Source organism: Bactrocera oleae, chromosome 2 (assembly GCF_042242935.1).
Source record: "Bactrocera oleae isolate idBacOlea1 chromosome 2, idBacOlea1, whole genome shotgun sequence".
Lineage (NCBI taxonomy): Eukaryota > Metazoa > Arthropoda > Insecta > Diptera > Tephritidae > Bactrocera > Bactrocera oleae.
The window spans coordinates 82531806-82556024 of record NC_091536.1 but is presented as its reverse complement, the minus strand read 5'-3'; the positions used below and the strand labels follow the sequence as shown (position 1 = coordinate 82556024).

At 34.2% G+C, this 24219-nt stretch overlaps 1 protein-coding gene across 1 annotated transcript in view; it reads right to left on the bottom strand.

Moving 5' to 3' along the window:
- Positions 1-24219, bottom strand: part of Lerp (lysosomal enzyme receptor protein) — a 115523-nt gene that overhangs the window by 47474 nt on the left and 43830 nt on the right. The window contains exons 12-14 of the mRNA XM_070105864.1: positions 23049-23228; positions 22794-22908; positions 18827-18894 (exon numbers count right to left, since the gene is read on the bottom strand). Of these exons, the coding sequence (XP_069961965.1) occupies positions 18827-18894; positions 22794-22908; positions 23049-23228 (363 nt within the window). The remainder of the gene's footprint in view (positions 1-18826; positions 18895-22793; positions 22909-23048; positions 23229-24219) is intronic.

Below are 24219 nucleotides of genomic sequence, written 5' to 3'. Positions count from 1 at the left end.
ACACCTCTAAGAAAGGCTCTCCAAGTATGAGCACTAAATTGTAACCGAATCGTCCTCCGGTTTCTTGTTTTCAATTTTTTTCTTATCATCAGATAGAAAAAATCATATGTCGCTTCCAACTACTTGAAAAAAGGTCCCGTTTCATAGATTTTGTAGAAACTTTAATGATATAATATATAAAAATATAAGACAGGTAAAGCAAATTTTTTTGATTCGGAAGACCTCTCCGCTACAATTAAGAGCGCATACTTGAAGAGCGAAGCGAAAGAGAAAACAATTTTTTTTTTGCCCACCCTAATATACGATTATATTTATATATACCTATGTGTGTGTATTTTAAGACCGCTATTTGCATTTGTGCACTTTGTGGCTGCGGGCACACATACACACACACACAAATATTTCTAACTACAGATATATATCTGGCTACCTGGGGGGCCCCTGGATTATAACCAAATGTGACAACGAGGTCTAGCAGCAGCTGCTAGCACTTATTTAATACACATTTGTTGCCATAACTGTGTGTGCGCTTTTTGTGTTAGTTTTAGTGCTGACCTAATAATTCCATAGAAATATTGATAAGCGTCAGAGTAGCGGCCGGCTCTTATTAGCCAAAGCTGATTTCAGTTAGTAAATTTTAGGTTAAATTTAAAATTGTAGGTAAAATAAGAATAAAAAATGTACTTCCAAATAATTTACTAGAAACCTTTTTCATACAACAGGTTCAAGGATTTGTACGTTGATAAATTCAGAGAATTTATAAAATGTCACTTATTCGAACATCTGTATTATATGAAAGTCAATATTATAATCCCTGGAAGATCTCTTTTGCAATACTATATAGAATGTAGGCTAGCGCGAATTAAGCCAGGTTAGCTTATAAAAATAAATAAAATAGCTCATTACTGCACATGTATATCTCAGAAGGTTGGGTGAAAAATTCCGGCGACGGACAGACGAGCAAGGTTAAATTTACTCAGCTCATCACGCTGATCATTTATATATACCCTTTATATGGTCTGTACGTACAAATATAAGCAAAAAAATCCACCAGTGGATGTAACCCCTTAAGCAATGATGGCTGGGGAAAATTCTCAAATTGCCATAATAGTTTCAAATGTCACTTCCAGTTCTAAGATTAGTTCCCCATGCAACTAATCTGGTCATGTAATTATTACCATTTCTAATTCCTTAACGGTTTTTCATTTTGTCAAATTTTGTTTTCATAGAAATTAGTATCGACTCCATGTTTCTTTTTTGAATAGCTACCGAAAACTCATTCTACAAATTCTTTTCAAATATTTTGTAAATACATATATTTCATATATATATTTTTCTGCCTGAAACTATGCTTCTAGAGCAATTAGCTTAAATACGTTACACAAATATCACCAGCAAATCAATTTCAAACAAATACATTAGCACCTCTACAAAAGCAGCAACAAAAATTGGAGCAGATAAACTGAATAGTAGAGATTTTTGCTATTAACCTAAATTCTTGCAGAGAATAGCAGACCAATTTATATGAGCACACAAGTAGATATATCGCAGGACTAAAAGTGAAGTAGGAAACCAGCGCTAATTTAAAAGCATTTATGTATGCGTGTGTGTATGTGCTTCGATATGCCGGCACTTAATCCCTGGCGAACCCTTTAGGCAAGCAGCCATTTACTTTATCACCTTCGCCCAAATGAGCCAGATCATTAATTTAATGCAGCCAAAATGAACTCGTCCATGTAAGTGCAAATGTACATATGTGTGTGCGAAATCACACATGTGCGTATCTATGTATGTATATGTGTATAGAAGTTATAGTTATATGGATATATACTTATTCGCATGTTTATATGTGCAGTTAATATATTTTGTTTGTGGCATTTAAGAGTGGCAACAATTTGTTTGGAGAATTAGTTTCTAATTATTGCAACAACTACAACAGATGTGAAACGTAAAGCAGAGGTGGAAGAGATAGAAAATTGTGTGGAAGTAGCAAATATATACATGAATACTTATATACACATATACGCAATTGCGTACATACATACCTATAAATATATACATGCATACAAGCATATATATATATATATATATATATATATATCTTCTATACATGTATATACATATATATATACACACGATTCAACGCCGAAAAACGATGTGTAAGCGTTAAATGTGGAATAACGTAATGGCAAGAGACCAAAATAGTTATCAGTAACAACAACAACACCAACAAGGCTTAATAATAACGGTTTGCACAGCTATTACCACAACAAACGACGGCGAAAAATCGCCAGACAATCAGCTTGCCCATGTACAGTACCATACCATATGTATATGTACGAGTATGTGTATATGTGTGCGGGACAATGTGTGGTAAATGAAGGTCCTAAAGTCAACAACGGTTGCCGACAGTAGCGTAAAGAGGTTAATATCAGCAAATATGCTGGATAATTCGGTCTATAATTAGGTCGAAAATAACCAAAGTGAAAGTGACCCAGTTGCTGGCCTCGCAACTCGACTGATTTATAAAGCACAGGAGGACCATTGTTGTACGGTTCATACACACACACATATCCATTTTCGTATTAACATATACTTGAGCACTTATAATATTACATACATGTGCGAAAAAATTGAATTAGAAATAGTGAATCAATAAAGTATCGGTTTGGCCTACTAGAAGACTACTGTGGTTCATTGGATAGTAGAAAGAAATCACAAAAGAAAGCCAGTAGAACTTTTCTTACAGTATAGACTATAATTCTAAAAAAACTATCGATTTAAGAGATGACTGTTTTCTAGATCAGTGATAAAAACTAAGAAATATAGCAAACTTAACTAAATTTAGTTAAATGAAACAACAACAATAACAGAAAAAACTTATTTTTGAAGCCATATAAGATTTTTAAGAAAAATTCAATGCTTAGCTATCCGGAAACATGGTGGTGAAAGGACTTTGAGATAACAATTAATATTTATATATCTTTATATTTATTTAATTATACACATACATATATAATAAACATATTTCAACCGTTTACAGGCAACTGCTGACACCAAAATGTTGCGTTAGTATTTCGGAATTTCGATTCTACACACTTACACAATCGAACATGGCTACACTGGTAATTTGGCTAGAACACTGCCGCATATGCACATATTTATTTACCGTTTACACATCGCTATAGCGATGGTTGTAAGCAATATACTTTCAATACTTTCACTTGTCGCCTGCGCAAAGGTTACCCATAAAATTTAATTACCAATTCATGCCAAAAATTTAATTAAAAGTAAACGTTTAAATTTTATATGGTTGCCAATGAAATTAAATCGAGAGGAAAATATGGAGGAAAACAAAAGAAGGAAGGGCGCCACTGCAAGCGATTATGAAAAGGGTTAAATACCGTACACAGCAGCAAATGCTTCTGAAAACGACTCGAATTGCGAAGTGACAATTAGATTTTATTTTAAAATATTAACGACAAGTTTTACTTTTTTGTGAAAAAATCGCTTTAGACTGTGTCAATATTTTCGGGGTTCCTTAAAGAAAACCAAAACCGTCTTCGAAGAATGTTTTTTATAAGATAGTACTCGTTTTTCCATAAAAATGTTTAATTTCTATAAAAACTTTTAAATAGATTTAAGAGAAATCAAACAGCCTTCACTAAATTGACAGGATTTTTTGAAACCAGAAGACCTTTTTTTCTCAGGCTCAGATAAAATTACATTAAAAACGTTTCTCGACGTCAAAAGAAGCGGGTCTAAGTAATATAGTATGAGTATACTAGTATACCTGTAGTCTAAGTATTGAATGTAATTTCTGGTTTGCATATTTTTCGATTTAATGACATTTAAAGTGAAAAACGCATATTTGTGTGAAATGTCACAAAAACTAAAATTGGTCGCTCAATGGCATCTGAACAAATTTTTCTTGATGATGAAATTGTAATGTCAAACTTTGTCAATAAATATGACATAATCAAAATCGTGCTCAATCGTCATAATGTTTCAAAATAAGTGTAGTGGGTTAATTTTGAAAAACTCTGTTTTTTACTTCATGCACAACCTGTATCAAATTTAATGACAATCGTCGCTGAGCAAATAAAAGCAGGGAACTTAAGTTATCCAGTGAAAAGCGTTTACTTGTATGAAATGTCATTAAAATGAAAAATTACCGCTCGTTTCCTCATCACTGAACAAATTTTCTTGATGATAAAAATGTAATGTCAAACTTTGTCATTAAATTTGACAACATGAAAATTGTGCATAATCAGTGAAGTGTTTCAAAACGCATAAATTGAAATTTACCGCTCGTTTCCTCTCTAACTGAACAAATTTTCTTGATGATAAAAATGTAATGTCAAACTTTGTCATTAAATTTGACAACATGAAAATTGTACATAATCCGAGTAGTGTGTCAAATATGCGATTAGTTTGGAAACACACTGTATATTTTGCTTCATGGACAACCTATGATTTCAGCTTAACTGTTAAACATTGACAGGCCTGTCAATTGTCCTCAATTAGAAAACCTGTTGTCAAAATATTTATATTTGTCATTCTATAGGTAAGTCAGATGGATATAATAAGTCGTGTCGCAACAATATAAGAGCTTGAATCACAAACATATAAAAGTAATACTAAATAATAAATTATAATATTAAAATATTAATTTATAAAAATTAATTAAAATATTCCAACTTCTGACTTTCGAAAACAATGAAGATCATGTGCCTATAAAATAGTATCAGTCCTATAAAATGCGCTACCAAAAACTACATTTAGGGTATATAAAGAATTCATATTTTCCAAAAATGAAAAGAGAAAAGTTAACGGAAACTTCGTTTTGCGCGTTGAAACACTTACGCCTACGCCACTAGTAAGCAAGTGTTTTACCCGCTTGTGTGTACTGCTGCCACCGCCACGCTTATGATAGGCAAGCAGTCAGTCAAGCGGCACATACATGCCATATATGGATGTGAGTATGATTTTCCGCGCAATATCAATATTTAAATTGCCAGTAAATGCTACGCTTTGTCACAAACATCGCGACATCAACAAGCAGCATCAGCCAACAACTATGTTTCCACGCAAACAGCCATGCACATATGAGGCATATGAATATATATGTGTGTGTGTGTGTGTCCCAAATATTCTACCATGAACGGCTTTCAGCCACTGGACTGCTCTTGTGTGGCTTGTTGTTCGACTCCGGGGAAATATTGATGGCACAGGTCCGCGGCATTCAAGCCTTGGCGGCTCTCTCATATGCAATTTTCGCAAATATTTTCGTAGCGTCATCTTTTCTTCGTTTAATTTGCATTTTTGAATTTTCCGCACTGTTATGGCTTTTTCTGTTATATGTAACGGCTTTTTTTTTTTTTGCTTTTAATTTCGTTTTGGCTGCTGCCTCAAGTGGTTTATGAAAATTTCGCCCTTCGCTTTACTTTCCTACATGTACATATGTATATATGTGTGCTATAAAAAACGCATTGTTTGCATTTACAAAGTGTATTGGTTTAATGTGCTGTTCATGCATGTAAATATGCATATATTTGTGTGTGTGTGTTTGTGCACGCAATTCGTTAACAGTTACGTTGTTGTCGACGCCGTGATTTTAAACGCACACTCGCGCATATACCATATGTAGATATATGGAGACGACAATGGTGGGAAATTGAGCAGATCAAAGGCGCTGAGTGGCCGGAGATTCCACAAAGCAACTGGGAGTTTAAGTATTTTCAGTTTTACTTTTAATGAGCATGCCTCACCGGGGAAATGTTCTTTATTTTCGTGGTGGAAAAAAAGTTGCGCAATTAAGTGTATTAAAAATTTACTTTTGGCACAGCCACATGGGGCGTATGAGCAACATTAATTAAATCAGAAAATGAAATGACAGTTGATGTCAACGGAGACGGTAAGGTCAAATAATTCATGGCGTACGGTTGCGTACAGGACAGAAAACTTATCGAATCTTTTATTCATCTGATGGAAATTTTTAATTAATATACGGTATTCCCTGCGTAGTGGCACTTCAAGCATTTGCATTTGCTTGAATACAAATAATTTAAATAAATAACAATACACCTGAATTATAAGTGATATGATGAACTATAGAGACATAATATTTCCGCACAAGAGACACGTTCTACAACGGTTTAAATAGCGTTATTGGTGGCCAATGCACTCGAGTTAACGGACATTTTTCTTATTGGTAAACTGCGTGTTTGTAAGTAGAGTTATTAGTGGCGAAAACACTCGAGTTTTTTTGAATTAGTATACTCTATATTTGTAACTAGTGCTGTTACTAACCGATAAGCTCAAGTTAAAGAAATTTTTTCGATTTGGTATACTCCGTATTTGAAAGTACTGTTATTAGTGGCCAATTAAATCGAGATAAAGGAAATATTTCGTATTGGTAAACTCTCCGTGTTTAAATAGTGTTATTGATGAACAATAAACTAGAGTTAATAGTATAAATTGCATGAATATTACACTATATTAGATCAGCTGAATTTAGTTTAGGATAAATTACACAAGTAATGTGTAATGACGCGACTAATTTAAAATTATTATATATATAATATAATTATTTTTAATATATTAATTAACTGATATTATCAACATGGAATGGAAATTTAAGTCACTATTTTATCATCGCACAAAATTTGCTGGAGCACACTTCAGCCATATATTATTCTAATTTATAAAAAAAACAAAAATACAAATATATATAATACAGATAATACGAGGGCTGCTATATAGCTGGTTGGCCTAGGCAACACTAAGTGTTGCCAGGTGCAATCTGACATTTCCATTGGAAAGTTTGACATTTTTTAGCATAACATCACTCAGAACGTTTTGCACAACGTTCCCGCACAATTTGACAATCGCTCAAAAAAGGCTCGTGTGGATTGGTGTAAAGAAATGCTGAAAAAATACGATCGCGGTGCTTCAAAAGACGTTTATAAGATCGTCACAGGTGACGAATCATGGATGTATGCGTATGAGTCCGAAACAAAACAGCACAAAACAGCAATCGACCGAAAAAAAAAAACCATTTTGGTTGATAAATATTCGTATTTTCATTATTAGGCCAGAAATATATATAGCAGCCCTCGTATATATATATATATAATAAATGTTAATAATGGAATTATGAAATGTTTGGAATACAGAAAAGTTTTATGTAGTGACCACGAAACGTTGTTTATTTGTCTTTGTATTTGAGTCAAAAATATTATATATTTCCTCGAAAAAAACATGCTCAAACAAAAATATTTTCTTAACAAGTCTATGCGTAAAGCAACATATTAAATGGTTGTTGTAAAAATTTAAAGAAACTCTGAACGCTGACAAACATCCTGCACAAATAAGTAATCCCAAGAAAATATTCAGTATGTTTGATAACAAATAAAGATAGCTTCTGGAGAAAATAATCTTCTTAACAAGATTGTACTTTCATTTTTATAGAATATGCTATATATTAATATATATGTAGGTATAGTATATATATATATATATATATATATATATTCACATTTGCGTTAGTAAACTAAGCACCTGTTTCCCAACACAAAAGCGCTCAGAGAAAACAACACTAACATCAATATAGAAAAAAAGGCATATCGATAATCGTTCTATGCGCTTGGCACGTGCTTCGCCTACGAAACGCCTTTTTAAGAAATTGCGTGAGAACTCACGCATAGCCGCCAACACTCATAAGTGTGCACTTAGCAAAATATGCTCACTTGCACCACATACCGCACACTACAACACTTCAGCGCCACGCTGTCTGCTCTAATACCACTTAGCCTTTGGCTTATTAAACACGCAAGCAGAAGCAGAAAGTTCACTATTTTGATTTCTGCCTCAAATATGTGTTTCCTTGCTATCGGCTTATTCGTAGCTTTGACTGACTGTCAGACACGCTGCCAATCGGCACCAACAAGCGCCAACAACCTACTTCCTCTGGAGGAGTTTGTAATTCGCTGCTATCTGTCGACTGTTCGTTGCTGGCTTCATTACTTCCTTGAGTGAAAAAAAAAACTGATTCTACTTAAGTTGTTGTTAAAAGCTACTTATGGCCGCCTCTGTTTTATGCGCTTTTTTTTTACAATGAAAGACACTGTCTTTGCTCTCTGCGCACTCGCTGCGTTTGTCCGCGTTGTGAAAGAGCTTTTAGATTTTCGATTTTGATTTAGCTTCTTTAAGGTTCCTCTTTTGTTATTATTATGCTGTAATATTTTCCTAGGTTCATAAGAAAAGTTCTAGCGGTTGTGAGCAGTCACTCTTTGTGAACATTTTCTGAAGTCTGCTCGACGTTGTGCATCATTGTCTCTCACTTCCTTTTTGCATTGCACTGCTTTTGAATTATATTTACCTCTCGTTGCTTTCGGAATATCATGAAGCTCTGTAAGCAGCGAAGTGAAAGACTCACGGCATAATTTCTTTCAACTGCTGCTGTGTCTTCTTCAGCCTCAAATTAATACCAAAAGCTATATTTCCATTTTGTATGCCCGCCTGGCTCGACATTTTCAACCGACTTCGAATTTGCGAAAAGCTTGCGTGTCCTTTTTTAAGCCTCACCTCACAATTTACAAGTTGAGACACGGGCCGTGATGCTTCGGTGTTGATAAGCACATCGTTTTGTAAAGGCATTGCGTCGCGTAGACTAGAAGGAAATGTGAAGGAATATGCCTTTTCTTTCCTTTCTTTTTTTTTGCTTCCTTTTCTAGTATGTTTTAGGGCTCTCTTTTATTTTAATATGCTAAAGTCGCTAGAGTTTTTATGACTGCCATTGTTTCATACACATTTTGAAGGCAAAATGCTTCAAAAAGTATTTACTGCAAAAGCCGAAATAACTGGCATTTCAGTTCAATTTGCTCGCCTCGTCTTGCTCCACCATTTTTATTACTGTCACCTTATTGTTTGTGCAAATTGTTGCTGTTGTCACAGTCAGCGAGAAGATGTGTTTTAGTCAGCTACTCCAATCTGATTGTTGGACAGATGCTGGCAACTGAAATGACCACGGACATACAAACTTAAGGAGAAGTCCCAATAAACCAAATATTCTCCATTTGCTTCTTATTTTATATTTCTCTCAGCACAGTGTCCGCTTATACAAGGAAGAGCAAAATTAATAGAATAGATAAAAAAAAAGTTGAAAGTTGATCTTGGTCGAACCAATTTTATTTTTTGGAAAAACGAACTTAGCTTTTTTCCCTGCGATGGAAAAAATTAAAAAAAAGAAACGTAGAAACAAAATATGCAGACAAAAAAACATTGTGTGTGTGTACTTGAAAATAAATTATTGAACGAAGAACTAGTTATTGACGAACCAAAGCAAGGAAAAAGAAATACAATAGAAATCTAGAACTTGAACATATTTTCTAATAGAGTTGCCACTAATCAATTATATTATTGAATACTCGCAAAAAGCATAAAAATTTAAAGAGGCCTTCACGAATGTTTCGGGATAGATAGAATGCAATGTATGGCAAAAGTAAGGAACTTCAGTAAGCTTTTTGGAAATAATAATACAAATTTTATTTAAATATTTTCTGACGAAGGGTTGCCAACAATATAAAAAGTACAAATATAAAATATGATTTAAAAAGTTCCTTAACGAACTCGTCCCAAAAATAGAGAAGGGTGTCACAATGCTCAACACCCACTATGCCGAAGTCCAACAACCAATTTTATGTAGTTTTTTTAGGTAAAATTTACAGATAACATTATTCTGAATCCACTAACATAATTTTATAGAGCACAATGAAAAATTTAGTCTTTTTACAGCACGATATAATTATTGCGCATCCCGAGAATAAAAATATAAGACTTATATCAAGGAGCATTCTAGATCCGTGATTGTCATTTAAATAATTCATTTTTAGACCACTGTGGACTAGATGGACAAGTTCTCAGAAATGAATCGATGGTAGTAGCGACCCCATCAAATCCTATACATTTCTCGAAGTGGTGTCGCAGGCGAGTAAAAAATATATTTAGTTTTAGAGCACTATCAAAGTTATCAAAGATTAACTTATATAGTTTGATCTATGATATATTTTAACAAAGAGTTTACTCCAAATAAATATTTTTTAATTCTTTTCCGGATTATTATTAAACATGGCAAATTTGGCCAAGTGGGTTCACTGCTTACATATTATATAACACAAATAGTGCGGTTGCTGTGTGCGTGTATTTTGTAGGGTCTGTTTGTCAGTTGTGAAATTGTTACTTCTTAAGCCAATATGTTTTATGATGTATGAAATTTGATGTTTTGTGTGCGATAACATTTTACACACTCGACTGCACTTTACTTTCGCTCCATCCATCGTTATCTCAGCCATCTTGGCCAGGTTTACAGCGGCGACAATATCCGATAGCATTCAAGAGGACGTACAAATGAATGAAGACGGCGAAGCAGACGGGATGTACACGTAATGACAGCTTCCGTTCTTTACAAAGACGACGGTCAAAAGATTCGTAGACGGCATCAACGCAACCGCACACAGCAAAGAAACTTACATTTAGTTATTTTTTTCTCTTTTGTCTCGTTGATTTAACATTTTCTCATTATATGTATTTTTGGTTGGTTAGCTGATTGGATGGTTATGTATAACATGTTTCGTGCGTTTTCGACTAGCCATTCACGCAACTACTTGATGTGTGTGTTACAAACACACACACTTTAAGACATAAATACAAGTAGAAGTACAGGCAACCGTCAAATTTGTTACTTGAAGATTTGTGTTGAACTTATGGCATAATAGTATTTTGTGTGGCTGAGTAACATTTTTTGGGGAAAAGTGGGTTTGACCTTTCGTCATCGGTGCGATTGAAATTGAAATTGTATCCGGTCAAATGCGCACCGTTGAATATGATTTTTTTTAATGTTTGTATATTGTTTAATAACTACAAAATATCAAAGAAACTGTTTCAAGTTTGAACATCTTAATGAAAGGCAGTTTGTATGGCAGCTATCTGCTATTGAGGTCCTCGGAGATTGTGGCGTTACCTTGGACAAAAATCTGTGCCGAATTTTGTGAGGATAACTTGCTCAATAAAAAAGTTTTCAATATAAATACTGAATTTTGACCGATTAATTATATCTTATAGTGGTCGGATATCGGCGCTTGCGACATATCAGCACCTCCTTTGAAAGAGAAAGGCATGTACAAAATTTCAGATTGATATCTCAAAAACTGAGTGATTGACAACAGACGCACCAATATGGTTCGTTACGCTGATCATTTATATATGCATATAATTTATAGAGCCTCCGACATTGTCTTATTTAATACTATAACATCTCTAGAATATTGTCCCAAATTTTCAAGTTGAAATCGGTAGTATTTTTGGAGATTTTGGACTTTGAGAAGTTGCGCACTCGAGGTCAGATATATAGTCACTTAAAACTTTAAACACGTTTTTCTCGAAAGTCGGTTGTCAAGATTTCTCGCGAACTACTTAGTAAGAGCTTCACTCACTCGTATTTCTGTCCAACTAAATTGAATAATAAATCCTGAAGGGTTTAATAAAAGCACTGACTCATTACACTTCAGCATTTAATTTATATTGTAGCTAACTGTAAAAAAGTAAAAGAAGTAAGTGTACGTATATAAGTTAACCAATACTCTTCCAAGAGTCTAACCTTAGAAGGAGTAAGATGGCGGATAAGAGAACTTCCATAGAATTTAAAAAACATTGAAAGCTTGCATATCTTTAGCAAATATTTGTGTGAGTTTATTGACGCGTGGTTAGCATTTGTGTATGGATTTCGAATAACAAAAGAGCAACAATAACAATAATAACTTGTTAAGTTAAAAAAAAAACACTTACATTGTTAGCAACAATAAGAACACATAAGAATAGGGATACATGAAGTAAATAGGAAGACTAGCCAGCAACAATAACCGTCTCAACAGTAACCAAGGAAGAATATTCAAACAAAGCTGCAGAAAAGCATTTGTTGTAGAATGAAAGTAACAAGACAATAACAAGTATTTTATGTGTGTATGTATATAAATATGTATGGGAGTGTAATAGGTAGGGTAGTTTAAGCATTTTTATACTAATATTTTAGAAACACCAAACCAAAAATATGCGAATTTTTGTAAATAAAATCAATAAAGTGGGATCAAAATAATATACACTTTTTCTTTTTTTTTTGAAAGATTATATATATGTGAATAGAAACATTTTAGGAATTTTATACCAATATACGTATATCCTTGATAATAATAAATACAACTAAGTCGTGGCAGCTATGAAAGAAAACCAAAAAATCAGTTATACCAATGTAAGAAGAGAAATATATTTCAAGTTCAATAATAAATTCTTAAAACTTTTATTATTACAAATTACAAATAAAAAACGGCATTTCCATTGAAAATATTTTAAGACTGTTCGCACTTGAAAAAACGCTCTAAAAAGCTCTCAGATGTTAAAAATAAAAATTAAATGAGAATTTCTTACAACAAAAATGACAAAAGCTGTTAATCTTCAGGTGAAATCAAAATCAAGTTTTCCATATCAATACAATTCATCACAAGAAAAATAACTGCAACATTATAAATGCATTCAGTTCATGAGCAAAGATTGCTCTTACTACAATCCTATACAAAATCTATATCAAATATTTGAACCGCTTCACAGGCAACAACGGCATACTGTGTTATACTCGCTACAACTAAGACAACAAACCGACTTGGAAATCAAAAGAAAAGTATACTTTTCAGCGCAAACACAGCAAATGCTGCTTAAACAAAAAATTATAACTTCACAAAGCTTGATGTGACATAACCTTAAATTTTTCTTGCATGCATTATCCCATGGTTTAAGTAACACATACTTAAATATACATATCACGAATATTAATACATATATACAAACACATGCATTTACTTTGCTTTGATTTTTGCCTGCTTTTACTCGCATCTTCACAATCCATGTGTACTTACATAACACATTCAATACACTCAAGCAGGCGGTTTTCAAGGCTAACGCCACGCTATCTTTCACGACTTTGCATTTAAGTTTTTTGTAGCTGTGGCAGCGGCAGCGGCAGCAAGGTGAACGCGTTTGTGAGAGCGCTGTTGATGTTTTCTTTGTATTCACGCTGATTTCATTTCTAGTTGAGTAAACCAACACGAGTACAAAGTTTTCTTATACACCGCAGTAGACGCATAAAGTACATGTGAACACAGCTCCACACTCATACACACACATGTCACCAGAAATAGGGAATCAGTAAACACACTGTAGAACAATAAAGATAACAACATTTGTGGCAAGAAAAACAAATAAAACAAAAAAAATATTTTGTTTGCGATAATACAGCAACGCATATGGGGCATGTTTGTGTGTTGTCGCCAAGGGGATAAAACGGCTAAGAATCTGAAGCAATAGACGCAACAACGCCGAAAGCACTCAACTTCATAGTACACCCTAATGCCATATGTGCCATTGAGGGGGCACTCAACATTCGTCTTTTTTTCACTAAGTTTCTTTCTTTTATCCTCGCTTATGTTTTTCTAACTTTTTCTTTTCCTTTCTTTTTCCCTTTTCCTTTTCTTTCTTTATTATTGTTCTCTCTTTATACCTTTTATTAACACTACGCTTTAAGTCACATCAGTCACCCAACCAGCTAACGGTATACGTAATGAACGTTATACCGAATGATGTGAAAATCACATGTAGCATGAACTGTAAATTATTTTATTTAATGACGATACTTAAGTACATACATACTTGTACATATGTACATATGTAAGTATATACATTTTATCCCTCATATGTTAGGCGAGAGCTTGTACTATATAACCAATCATACTATTAGGCATCTTCGATTCGCCATTTACCTCCTCGCTATCTTTTACTGCTGTTCTGTTATCAAAAATTTTATATGTGAAAGTAGCAAAAAAGTTATGTAGATTTGATAATACTTCACTGAAGTGGTATAACCATAATTTTAAATGCTAAAAAGTTCCGTTTCGCAAAATAGTGCCTCAGTTTTGGAGATATCAATCTGATATTTTGCATGCATCCATTTCTCTTCCAATAAGCTGCTAATGTGTCAGACCCCCGCCGATATCGGACCACTATATGATATGGCATCCATACAAACTGTACGATCGGAATCAGCATTGACAAGATACAATATCTGAATAAATTCCCCAGATCGAACGACTATAGCAAATAGCTGGCAGATTAACTGAACGATCGGACTCAAGTTTTGGAGAAAAACTATTTTGTTTGACAAGATATTTTCGCGAAATTTGTCACGGATTATTGTGCAAAGTGACGGTACTTGTAGTCTCCGAAGAAATTGTTTAGATCGGTTCACTATAGCATATACTTGTAGCTGTCATACAAACTAACCGATCAAAATCAAGATAAAGATCTTTTTATACCTTTTGTGCAACAAAAAATGTTACTGTGAAGGGTATTATAGCTTCGGTTCAGCCGAATTTAACGTTTTTTCTTGTTGTGAATACTTAAATACTTACGATTGGAAATAAGGTATCAATGTTTATAGAAAACGCAAGACAGGACTCTACTAGAAAACCACGTATTATTAAAATGTTTTTTCGATGAAGGGAAACGCTTTGCCACCAAAAAAGAAGTGTCACGCCTGCTTTAGAGAACATGCTAGCGCAAGCTTGCATAACAAGTGCTGACAGACTATTTGAGTAACTGTGCTAATTTGTTTGGTGCGCTACTCCCTAATGCCTGGCAAATCGAACATAGTCATTATGTGTCAGGTTCGGAACTTTTTTTTTTTTGAGAGCTTTCATTGAGAGTTATAATAAGTTTTACAGAAGAAATTTAGACCCAAAAGATATATTATACTATTCGACACTCACAAAAAAATGCTGTGATACAATGTTTTGGTCTTAAAATATGAACTTGTAGAAATAAATGTTTTGAATGCAAACGCAAAGCGAAAAAAGTTTCGAAAGATTGTAACATTTGCAAGCATAAATTGTAGAACATAAATTATATTTGCTTAAAATGAACAAAAATTGTGACAGTGAGAACTTTGTTAGTAAATTCTCTACTCAAATTGCTTTTAAGGAAATTGTGGTAAAATATTCACATCCGGTAGCAGCCGAAATGTAGAAGCGCGAGAAATTTCCACGAATTTCTCTATCCAAGCGCATATCTTAATAGAAATAAATAACAACTACTAGTTGGGTAACTTTGAAAGGTCAAAATAACTGACTAAATAAAGAACAACACTAACACTTAGACGCCTAGTGCGAAGTATCGCTGTTGCAATAACATTACAACTTGCCACATAAATAATTCTTGCCAACATAAGTGGATTGCAACAGATTGGCAAACATGGCCAAAAACATGACCAGAAACACCGGCACACACCCACATATGCAGAAGTATAGCATCCACGCGAGCACGCACACACACAAGCACACACTCGCGTGAAATTCACCGCACTTGTCGTACGATGGGCACGCATACTAATTTAACAACATACCGCACAACAACAACAATAACACATTAACCACCAGTGGAACTTTGAGAGCACCACCGCATATCTTGAGCGTGTACGGCAAGAGCAACAACAATGAGGCCACAACAATACGAGTGTCGAGGGCCACAATCGCGCGATATGCAGCAGTAAGGCCGCAAGCAACGCGAAAACACGAAAACTAACACCAACTTTTCGACGCTACAAAACTCACGCCTTCACCATCGCCAGCAACACCAATGCAATGTGCAACTTTCGCTATTGCTGCAACAACTCATTTCATTGCTATTACACTTAATACAACTAAAACACTTTTGCAATGATTTAGAAGTGCATTTATACACGCACATTTGCATATACGAGGGTAACTTATACACGAAAGTCACTGGAAGTGCGGCATTGAGGGGAAATATTTCAACAGAGTTTCAAAAAGGGGGAGCGGAGTTAATTATGTGTGCATTCGTAATAGGGTCGCATATACTCCTAGGGAATTGCATTGGTATTAGTTATTATTGATATTGGTAAGGCAACAAATTACAACCGTAAATGGTAACATTTTTAAATTTATCAGAATTCCCTTAATATCAATAATAACATCATTTAACTTTACCCTCAATCCTAAAGGGTACGGATGGATTACGAGTCTTTTACTACTTTGATGGATTCGTATATGAAACATTCAATCAGGACCTTAATCCGCATTAAGGGGTTGATTTTCTTGCATTTAAAAAACAGGTTTTTTATGATTTTTTTTTTTTTTGTAGAGGCATTTTATATAATGCATAAATATAAATAATGTACATTTAGAGAATTCAATGTACTTTAATAATTTTCGATTGATTTAGAAACATTTTTAGATTTCCTTGATCCTAGAGTACCTTCGAACATAGATGTCTGGCGATGAGGAAGATTTTTCAGCTTCAAATTATCTCAAATCCAATAATATCCAGATGAACACAAGTAATGATCAAAGATCTAGTCGAAATTTTGATTTTCGACAAAATCTTGGCTTCGCAAAATAAATCAACTTTTTTTTATTTAAACTATCGAATGGCTCATAAATTACTCTCAAAAATCTTATTTCTTTTATCATTATCTGACAAATATATCTACCACGGTCGTGTGAAAATTTTAAGACAACTCTGAAAACATCGATTCGAGAAAAAAACTTTTGGAAGCCGTTTACACTAAATTAAAAAATGCTTACAAATACGCTCATGTTACCGGGAGATCGGATCGATTTTTTTAAACGAAACTTTATCCATAACTCGACAAGGACATGACATATGGCCATACTTTTTTTTGCTTATGTTGGCAGGACTGTTATATGTTTACATGTCAAATTTGAGCGCGATCTGTCACATAATTTTTTTTTACGGCACTATAAACAAGTCAACCTCGAGTGTGTTTTTCGAATTTTACTATGGAAATTAACGTTGAGCAAAAAGTGTTTGTTTGAAATTTTGTTATTCCAATGGAATAAGTGCGACGGACGCAATGAAAATGTTGCAGAAGGCATATGGGGAGTCTTGCCTATCACGTGCACGTATTTTTGATTGGTATAAGTCGTTCAAGGACGGCGGTACATCGCTGGAGAACTTGCCCCATGATCGTCGTCGAGCAACGTCAATAAACAAAGAAAACGTCGAAAAAGTAAAGAAAATTGTGTTGGAAAATCGTCGTGTGACTGAAAAAGAGATAGCTAGTGAGCTCAACATATCAAATGGATCTGCTCATAGCATTATTCACGATGTTTTGGGCATGAGACGTGTGTCTGCTCGACTTGTTCCAAAATCCAGCTCATACGTCTCGTCTTGTACGCGATTATTTGACCAAAAACAACGTGACTTTTTTCTTTTCCCTAAACTCAAATTGCCGCTTCGTGGAAAGCATTTTCAGTCGATTGAAGTCATAAAAGAGAATTCGAAGAAGGAACTGAAAGCCATACCTAAAGCGGCCTACCAGAAGTGTTATGAAGATTGGATATGTGTATCGCCTCTAATGGTGACTATTTTGAAGGGGATAAAATAAATATTGAAGAATAATTAACCGTTTTTGTTTTATTGAGCCAGTCTCGTTTATATTTGAGCAGAAACTAAACTGCAAAACTAAAATTTTTTTGAAATTCATAATCAATCGCAATTGGCTTTTACAGCGGACTAATACAAGTGGGAACATCAGAGAAATATAAAAATGGCTGCGATATATGTTATAACTTTCGGGATAGTAACTCATTTGGCAATCCAAGTGCACCTATGTTTAGAATTTAGTATGGCACTAAGGGAATCTCTGTTACAAAAAACACCTGGACCAAAAAATTTTTGTACAGATTAGATAAAAGCGAGTCGACATCGACAGTATGTAGTGGTATAACCGATATGTATTGTATGAATTTGATATATTATATTAATATTGAGGTATGCACCGCGACCTGTGATCTATTGTGCCTTAGTAATTTACATTGATAGTATCGGCCTAAACGAAATCGTCAATTATCTCTACAATTGCGTAGGTCATTCGCTAAATATCGTGAATCATCATGTCACTGACACTTGAGCACACTGTCATCTATGTATACGAACATTTTATGCTGCTACAGCAACAAAAAAAATACATCTACTTAAAATCTAACACAAAAGCCCCTTTGCATAACATTATATGGAGCTCTGAAGAAGGATTCTGCAGTAAATATCTGGACTTTAATTTTGAAGGATAAGTAAAGAGTGAGCTTTACGGAATTTATCTCAAATCGATAAAATCTAATATAGTGAATGAGATACTTAGTATATCATAAATCAAGAAACACATTAACAATAAGTAATAAAAAGTTAACAGAATTACTAATATGCTTTCAAACTTCCTTTAATGAAATTATTATCAGCAAAGAGTTTCCAAAAATGTATCCAAATTAATTCAGAATAACAAGTATGAACGCTCATGATTTATTGAGATATTTTATCATAAGCTAAGAATTTTATATAGCAGTATGAATATACTTTCCGATTCACGTACCACGTCGCCGAAATACGCGCGAAACCCTCTTGACTTTTAGATAGCAAGTAGAGCAGCGCTTGGCATTACTTGGTATTTTCAATTAAACAACTTTCGTTACGTAAAAATTAATGGCGCACTTTGACGTTTTATACGAATACATACACATACCCAACCATCTCATTTACTTCGAGTCATTTAACGCAAGTAGGCATATATTACTTTGAAGCAACATTAATCGCACTTAAAAATTTTGTTGAAATTTTAACTCATATTAATTATTTATATTATATAATATGAGAAATAGTACAGTGATGTGCAGAAAAATGTACTCACATTGTCATAGTTGATTATGCGCTTGGTGTCACCACTACAAATTAGGCGCAGCTGAACATTTGAGGTGCCTGAAATGAGAGAAAGAAAGAGACGACATTACAAATAAGAATGAGAGAAAAAAAATTTTATATAAGATTTAAGTCATTTTCAAATTTATATTTGAAATTTACATTAGCAACCAACATAGCATAGCTATTAAGCCTAATGCAAAAGGGACTGTAATGAAAACATTTGCTAAAAACTTAACAAACAAGAACAACAAAGTTGTTGAAATCCCAAATATTAGCCCTCTTTAAATAATATCTATTATGAGTGTTATGTCGTTTTCGCTTATCTGCACGGCTAACAATTTGAAAAGTTAACGCCACAGAAAACTATATGCTGGTATGAAACAAAAGCGCATAAAGGAGTCCCAAAACCAAAATTCTACAAAACAGTCAAACAACGAGAGTGACTGAAGGCAAAACTTTTGCTTTTATGTGTCAATCAAAAGTGAAACGACTTTCATTTGCATGTGCCATAGTTCAAAAGCTGGCGTTGATGGGATAGAGCGTTGATGAGGCTGAGCCCTTGAACAAGCGTTGCAATTACAAACAACCGCAATTTTTTATTACAGCCCACAGCCAAAGGAAAATAGTAATTGTAATTATAAACAACAATATTCAGACAAGCAAACAAACGATTTAGAAATAACAGGGTGCCAACAAATATAAGCAAAGAGCTATGTGTAAATTTCGGTGTCGGACACAAGTTGAAACAATGTATGCCCAGGAAGACTGAATAGAATGTCTAACACAAAATAAAAATAGTACATCAGTAGTACGCTAAATTTAGACAGTGATGCAAGCGTTGATAGAAATGTTTGAACATAGCTATCCAAGATCATACGAAAATCATAAGAGTATGTAAAGTATTATATGCCGGTGAAATAGTTTCCAGATATAATATGCGAGTAGAACATACTAGAAACGAACTGTAATCTCAAAGTTATTGCGTTCCCTAACATATGTTAGCATTAAGATTGCAAACATATCTTGAGAGAGCAAAAATGAAACGCACTCACATCAACTCAGAGGGAATGGATGCGAAGTGGGAGTTCGGGAAATTGAAATGCATTGGCGTTGTAGAAAAAAAACACAATAGTTATTCTTTAATTGCTAATGTAATGAATAGAATCTTTGGGGAGTTTCGCTTGCAATGATAAACATAAGAAATATGAAAAATCCCTTGTTGCTCTTTAACTGTCATCTGCATATTAATTTGTCTCATTGTCGAAAGCTGTTTATGTGCGAGATGACTTTGCATTTCTCTCTCATATGTGTGATTAAATATAAGTTAATTTTTTATATAGAACTGCAATGTGCTTTTAAAAGGCTTCACCAGGAACAGATTTTTATTTTGCCTTACTAACAAGGTAAGTCGCATACACCTTGGCACTGGAGCAACAAGGAATATGTTTTCAAAAAATATCTGCTTAAAAATATATGAGTACCATACTCGTAAAGACATTGTAGGGAAAAATTAAATAGTGAGGGATAAGCGTAATACATGAAGAAGTAAACGCGAGACATAGCGAAGAGCAAAACGACGGCACAGAAGAAAATGATGAAAATGAAAATCCCTCAGATTTGTACTTTTAATCGGACAACAGCAATGAAAGTGGCTATACCAACTTGAGTGCTTTTCTGCGTAATAGCAAACACTATGACACAGACACAACAGAGAAGAGATGGAAACGAAAGCCAGCGCTACAGCCTTAAATGCTGTCGTTGATGTCACTAATACAATGTGCGAAGTTTGTGGAACCACAAAGATTGGAGAAAACTGTTTCAAACACTTTTAAAGAGGTTTCGAATATTGGCAAAAAAAAAAATCATTATCGCATTAGAACGCTGTTTTAAACGTACAATGAAAGATGGGTGTAGAGTATTATTTTAATTTTAACAGACTTATTATTCTCATATATACAAACACCTATACTTTTTATGTATAAAAGAAGTTGGAGATCAGCTTTCTGCCAGAACACCTGCCTTACTTCAAATAACTGTTTAAATGAAGCTTCTATAGTACAAAAGGTATATTTTTATTTTCGCCCGAGATTAGACGATGATATTTCATCCGAAATTAATATCATTTATTTAATGCATAATAATGCCAACAAAAATTCGTATATGGAAGAGATTTCAAGAAAAATACATGAAGAGAAGCATATGTCGTGAAGTGTATCAGGAATTCTTACCAACTGTATATGTGTGTAGGATCACAGCCCGTAGTTGTCGCCGACCTGCCGCAGCCGTCGTCGACATATTAAAAATTCATAGACCACGGAAACAAGGCAAGTTTTTTTCCATTATCTGGCGGATTTCATTTTTAAATTCCTGCTGCTTTCGGTACTTTCTTGTATTGGTTTTTGCAAACGATGTTGCAAAAAGGTGAGCAGAAAAACCGTAAAGTGTATGTATGTCTAGCATAGGTTTCCAAAATCAACAACAACACTGGCATGCCGCTTACTGACTACCGAGCTGCAGTGCTGCAACAGCGATGGAGCTAAGCGAGGTAAAGTTGTAGCGCATATGGCGACGAATGAAGCGCCGTTTTGGCATAGCTTGCAATAAGAGCAAAAACCAAATAGCACTGCAAACAAGGATGCGACCGGGAACAGTGCAAAGTGAGACGCGGAAAAACGGAAGTAAGACGATGCACTCATCCGGCTTCCATATGCAAGAAAACGCTTCGCAGCATGGCTGGAGAATGTGGTTTTTATTTAACGCTCAACAAAAAGTGTATGCATGTGTGTGTTGGCGTACATGGTGTTTCAAGAGGAACGAAGGTAAGTTTAAAATATTTAAAGACTGCCAATATAGATTTTCTGCGTAAAACAATTTTTAAGGAAAAACTTCAAAAACTTGGCTTAAAGAATAAAATATTTTTCGCTTAAATATTCCAAATTTTCATATTGTAAGAAAAGTCTGCCGTTAAAGGTGTGTCTACCGAGATGTTTCAACTTCAGTCTGGCAAACGCTAGACATTTGAGAAGAAAATACCTAGCTGATTCCACCTTGCGTTCCACGATACAGCTGTGGTAACTTCTTAGTCTGAGCACCTAATCTCACTTTAAAAAAATTTAGAAAGCTTCCGCAAAAGATTTTGCAACAATTTTGGGTGTTTTTTTTCACATTTTCACCGCCGCTTTCTAAATTTGCATCGCCAATGCGCCGAAATATAGACAACAGTTGCTATTAGAGCACCGTTTATTTCACTTGCAAGCGAGCATTTAGCGAAAGTGCTGCTATTTATGTAAGCTGGCATAGCAGTTAGGATGAGTCGCGATAATATCCGTAGGGGAAGCCAAAGCGCGAAATAGCGAGATAAGCGTAGAAGGCAAAACAAGCGCAACGGGACAATTGCCAATTCTAATGTGATTTACAGATTATATAAAAACAGACGAATGAGTGGCACATACGTAAAATGTGAAAAATTAAATAGCGGATAAACGTGAAATACGCTTGACTCCATAGAAACACTGCGGGAAAATACTCGCAAAGCGGATACAAAAATCTGCCAGCGACGTTGCGGTAAATAAATGAAACTGTTTCACTTAGGATTTGAAAGTGAATTAATTTTAACTAAATTCAGACATAGAATAGTAAATAATTTTCGTTAATCACTGACTAGGTACTTTTAGCCGAAAAGTGATTTTAGTGCTTCAAACAGGCATCCACATTTCTGTCACGATTAGCTATGTGGGTGGATGTTGGAAGTAACTTGTGCTCGTTCAACTACAAAAATATTATATAAAACATCCCAATAGCAATTAACCAAAAGCTTTAAAGTCACCAATTTATCAACGTGTCTCTTACAGCTTTCTGTGACATTTTTCTTAGAAATAGCACATATTTAAAAAAATACACATCCTTTTCATTTTTAATTGTTGTAATAAATAACCAAATATATGTAGACCACTCACCGCATGGCGCTTCTGTAGTGAAGAATAAATTCACCAAACCCTGTGAGTAATCAGTTTCTGCTTTGCGATGAGTTCCACAAATGTTGAGTGTAAAAGCATCTTTACCGCTGAGAATCTAATGGAAATACATAAAGGAGAGTGAGAGAAAGACGTATATTAAAAATTAAATGTCATCAGCAATATTTTATTTATAATTAATTACAATAAAACTCAACGTTCAGCCAAAAATTAGCTATTATGCTTAAATTAGCTTACCTTTATTTGACCAGCGTCGGCGAAAAGCGCCTTTTTTAGTTCGTAATTGAAATTAATATCGTCGTTAATTATTTCGCATGTCTCCTCATTAAAAGTGCACATATGTGAGGGACATATGACGTTTGTCGTCCACTGGAATTCGTAATGACAATCCGTAATTGTCTGTAGAATTGGTTTACCCTGCATTGAAAAAAAAAGAAAGCAATATTGAATAAAGTAAAAATTTCAAATATTATTTATATCGGTTGCAGGATGTTAAAGTAACTTAAGTTCACTTAACTTAGTAAGGACAATTTAAGTTATTCTGACCAATTTATTAACGAATTTGCATTGTGAGCCAGGCACAGGTGAACAAACTATTATACTATGTAGCAACATGTTGCGAGAGTATGATTATACAAATAATAGTTCTAAAACGTCTAGAGGTTTCTAAATGCTGGAAGATGATTTCATTAGGCGATTAAAGGTGGTTTAAAAGGGTCTTCTTCGGATAACAACCAAATTAGATTTGATGCTCCACTAAAATTTATATTGATATACATATTTGTTTACAGGCATGTCCCATGATCGTTCTGGCAACTTAGTCAAGGAGTTGGGATTTTCGTCTCATACCATATTTTTTCAAAAAAGCACAGAGTGAGGAAGATAAGCAAAAAAATAGAGTTTGCTTTTTCTTGAGAACAATTGTGTTGCTTGATCTTTTGAGTTATTTAGGGAGCGAGTTGGGATTTATAGATTTGCTTAGCTCTTAGTTCATATGTAATCGTCACTAACCAAAGTTAACAAGTTTGAAACAGCTAGAACAATAATGGCTAAGGGATTCAAATATATGATGTGGAAGCCAAGAGTTATGTGGCATATTTACCTATTATGCTCAAATTTTGACTGCGAGTCGTTTTTTGATTTCAATTAAAATATCCTAGGTTTGAGGCCTGACGACAAAAAGTATCTAGACCTTAATTTTTACAAAATTACAAAATTTTTCCATTTAAAAATTTAATTAAAAATAATTTTTTTATAGCCTACTATTTTCCTTAATTTTTAAGCACTCGCTTAAAACTTACTCTTGCAACATGTTGCTACAGAGTATAATAGTTTTGTTCACCTAACGGTTGTTTGTATACCTTAAAACTCATCGAGATAGATATTGGGTTATATATAATATAATATA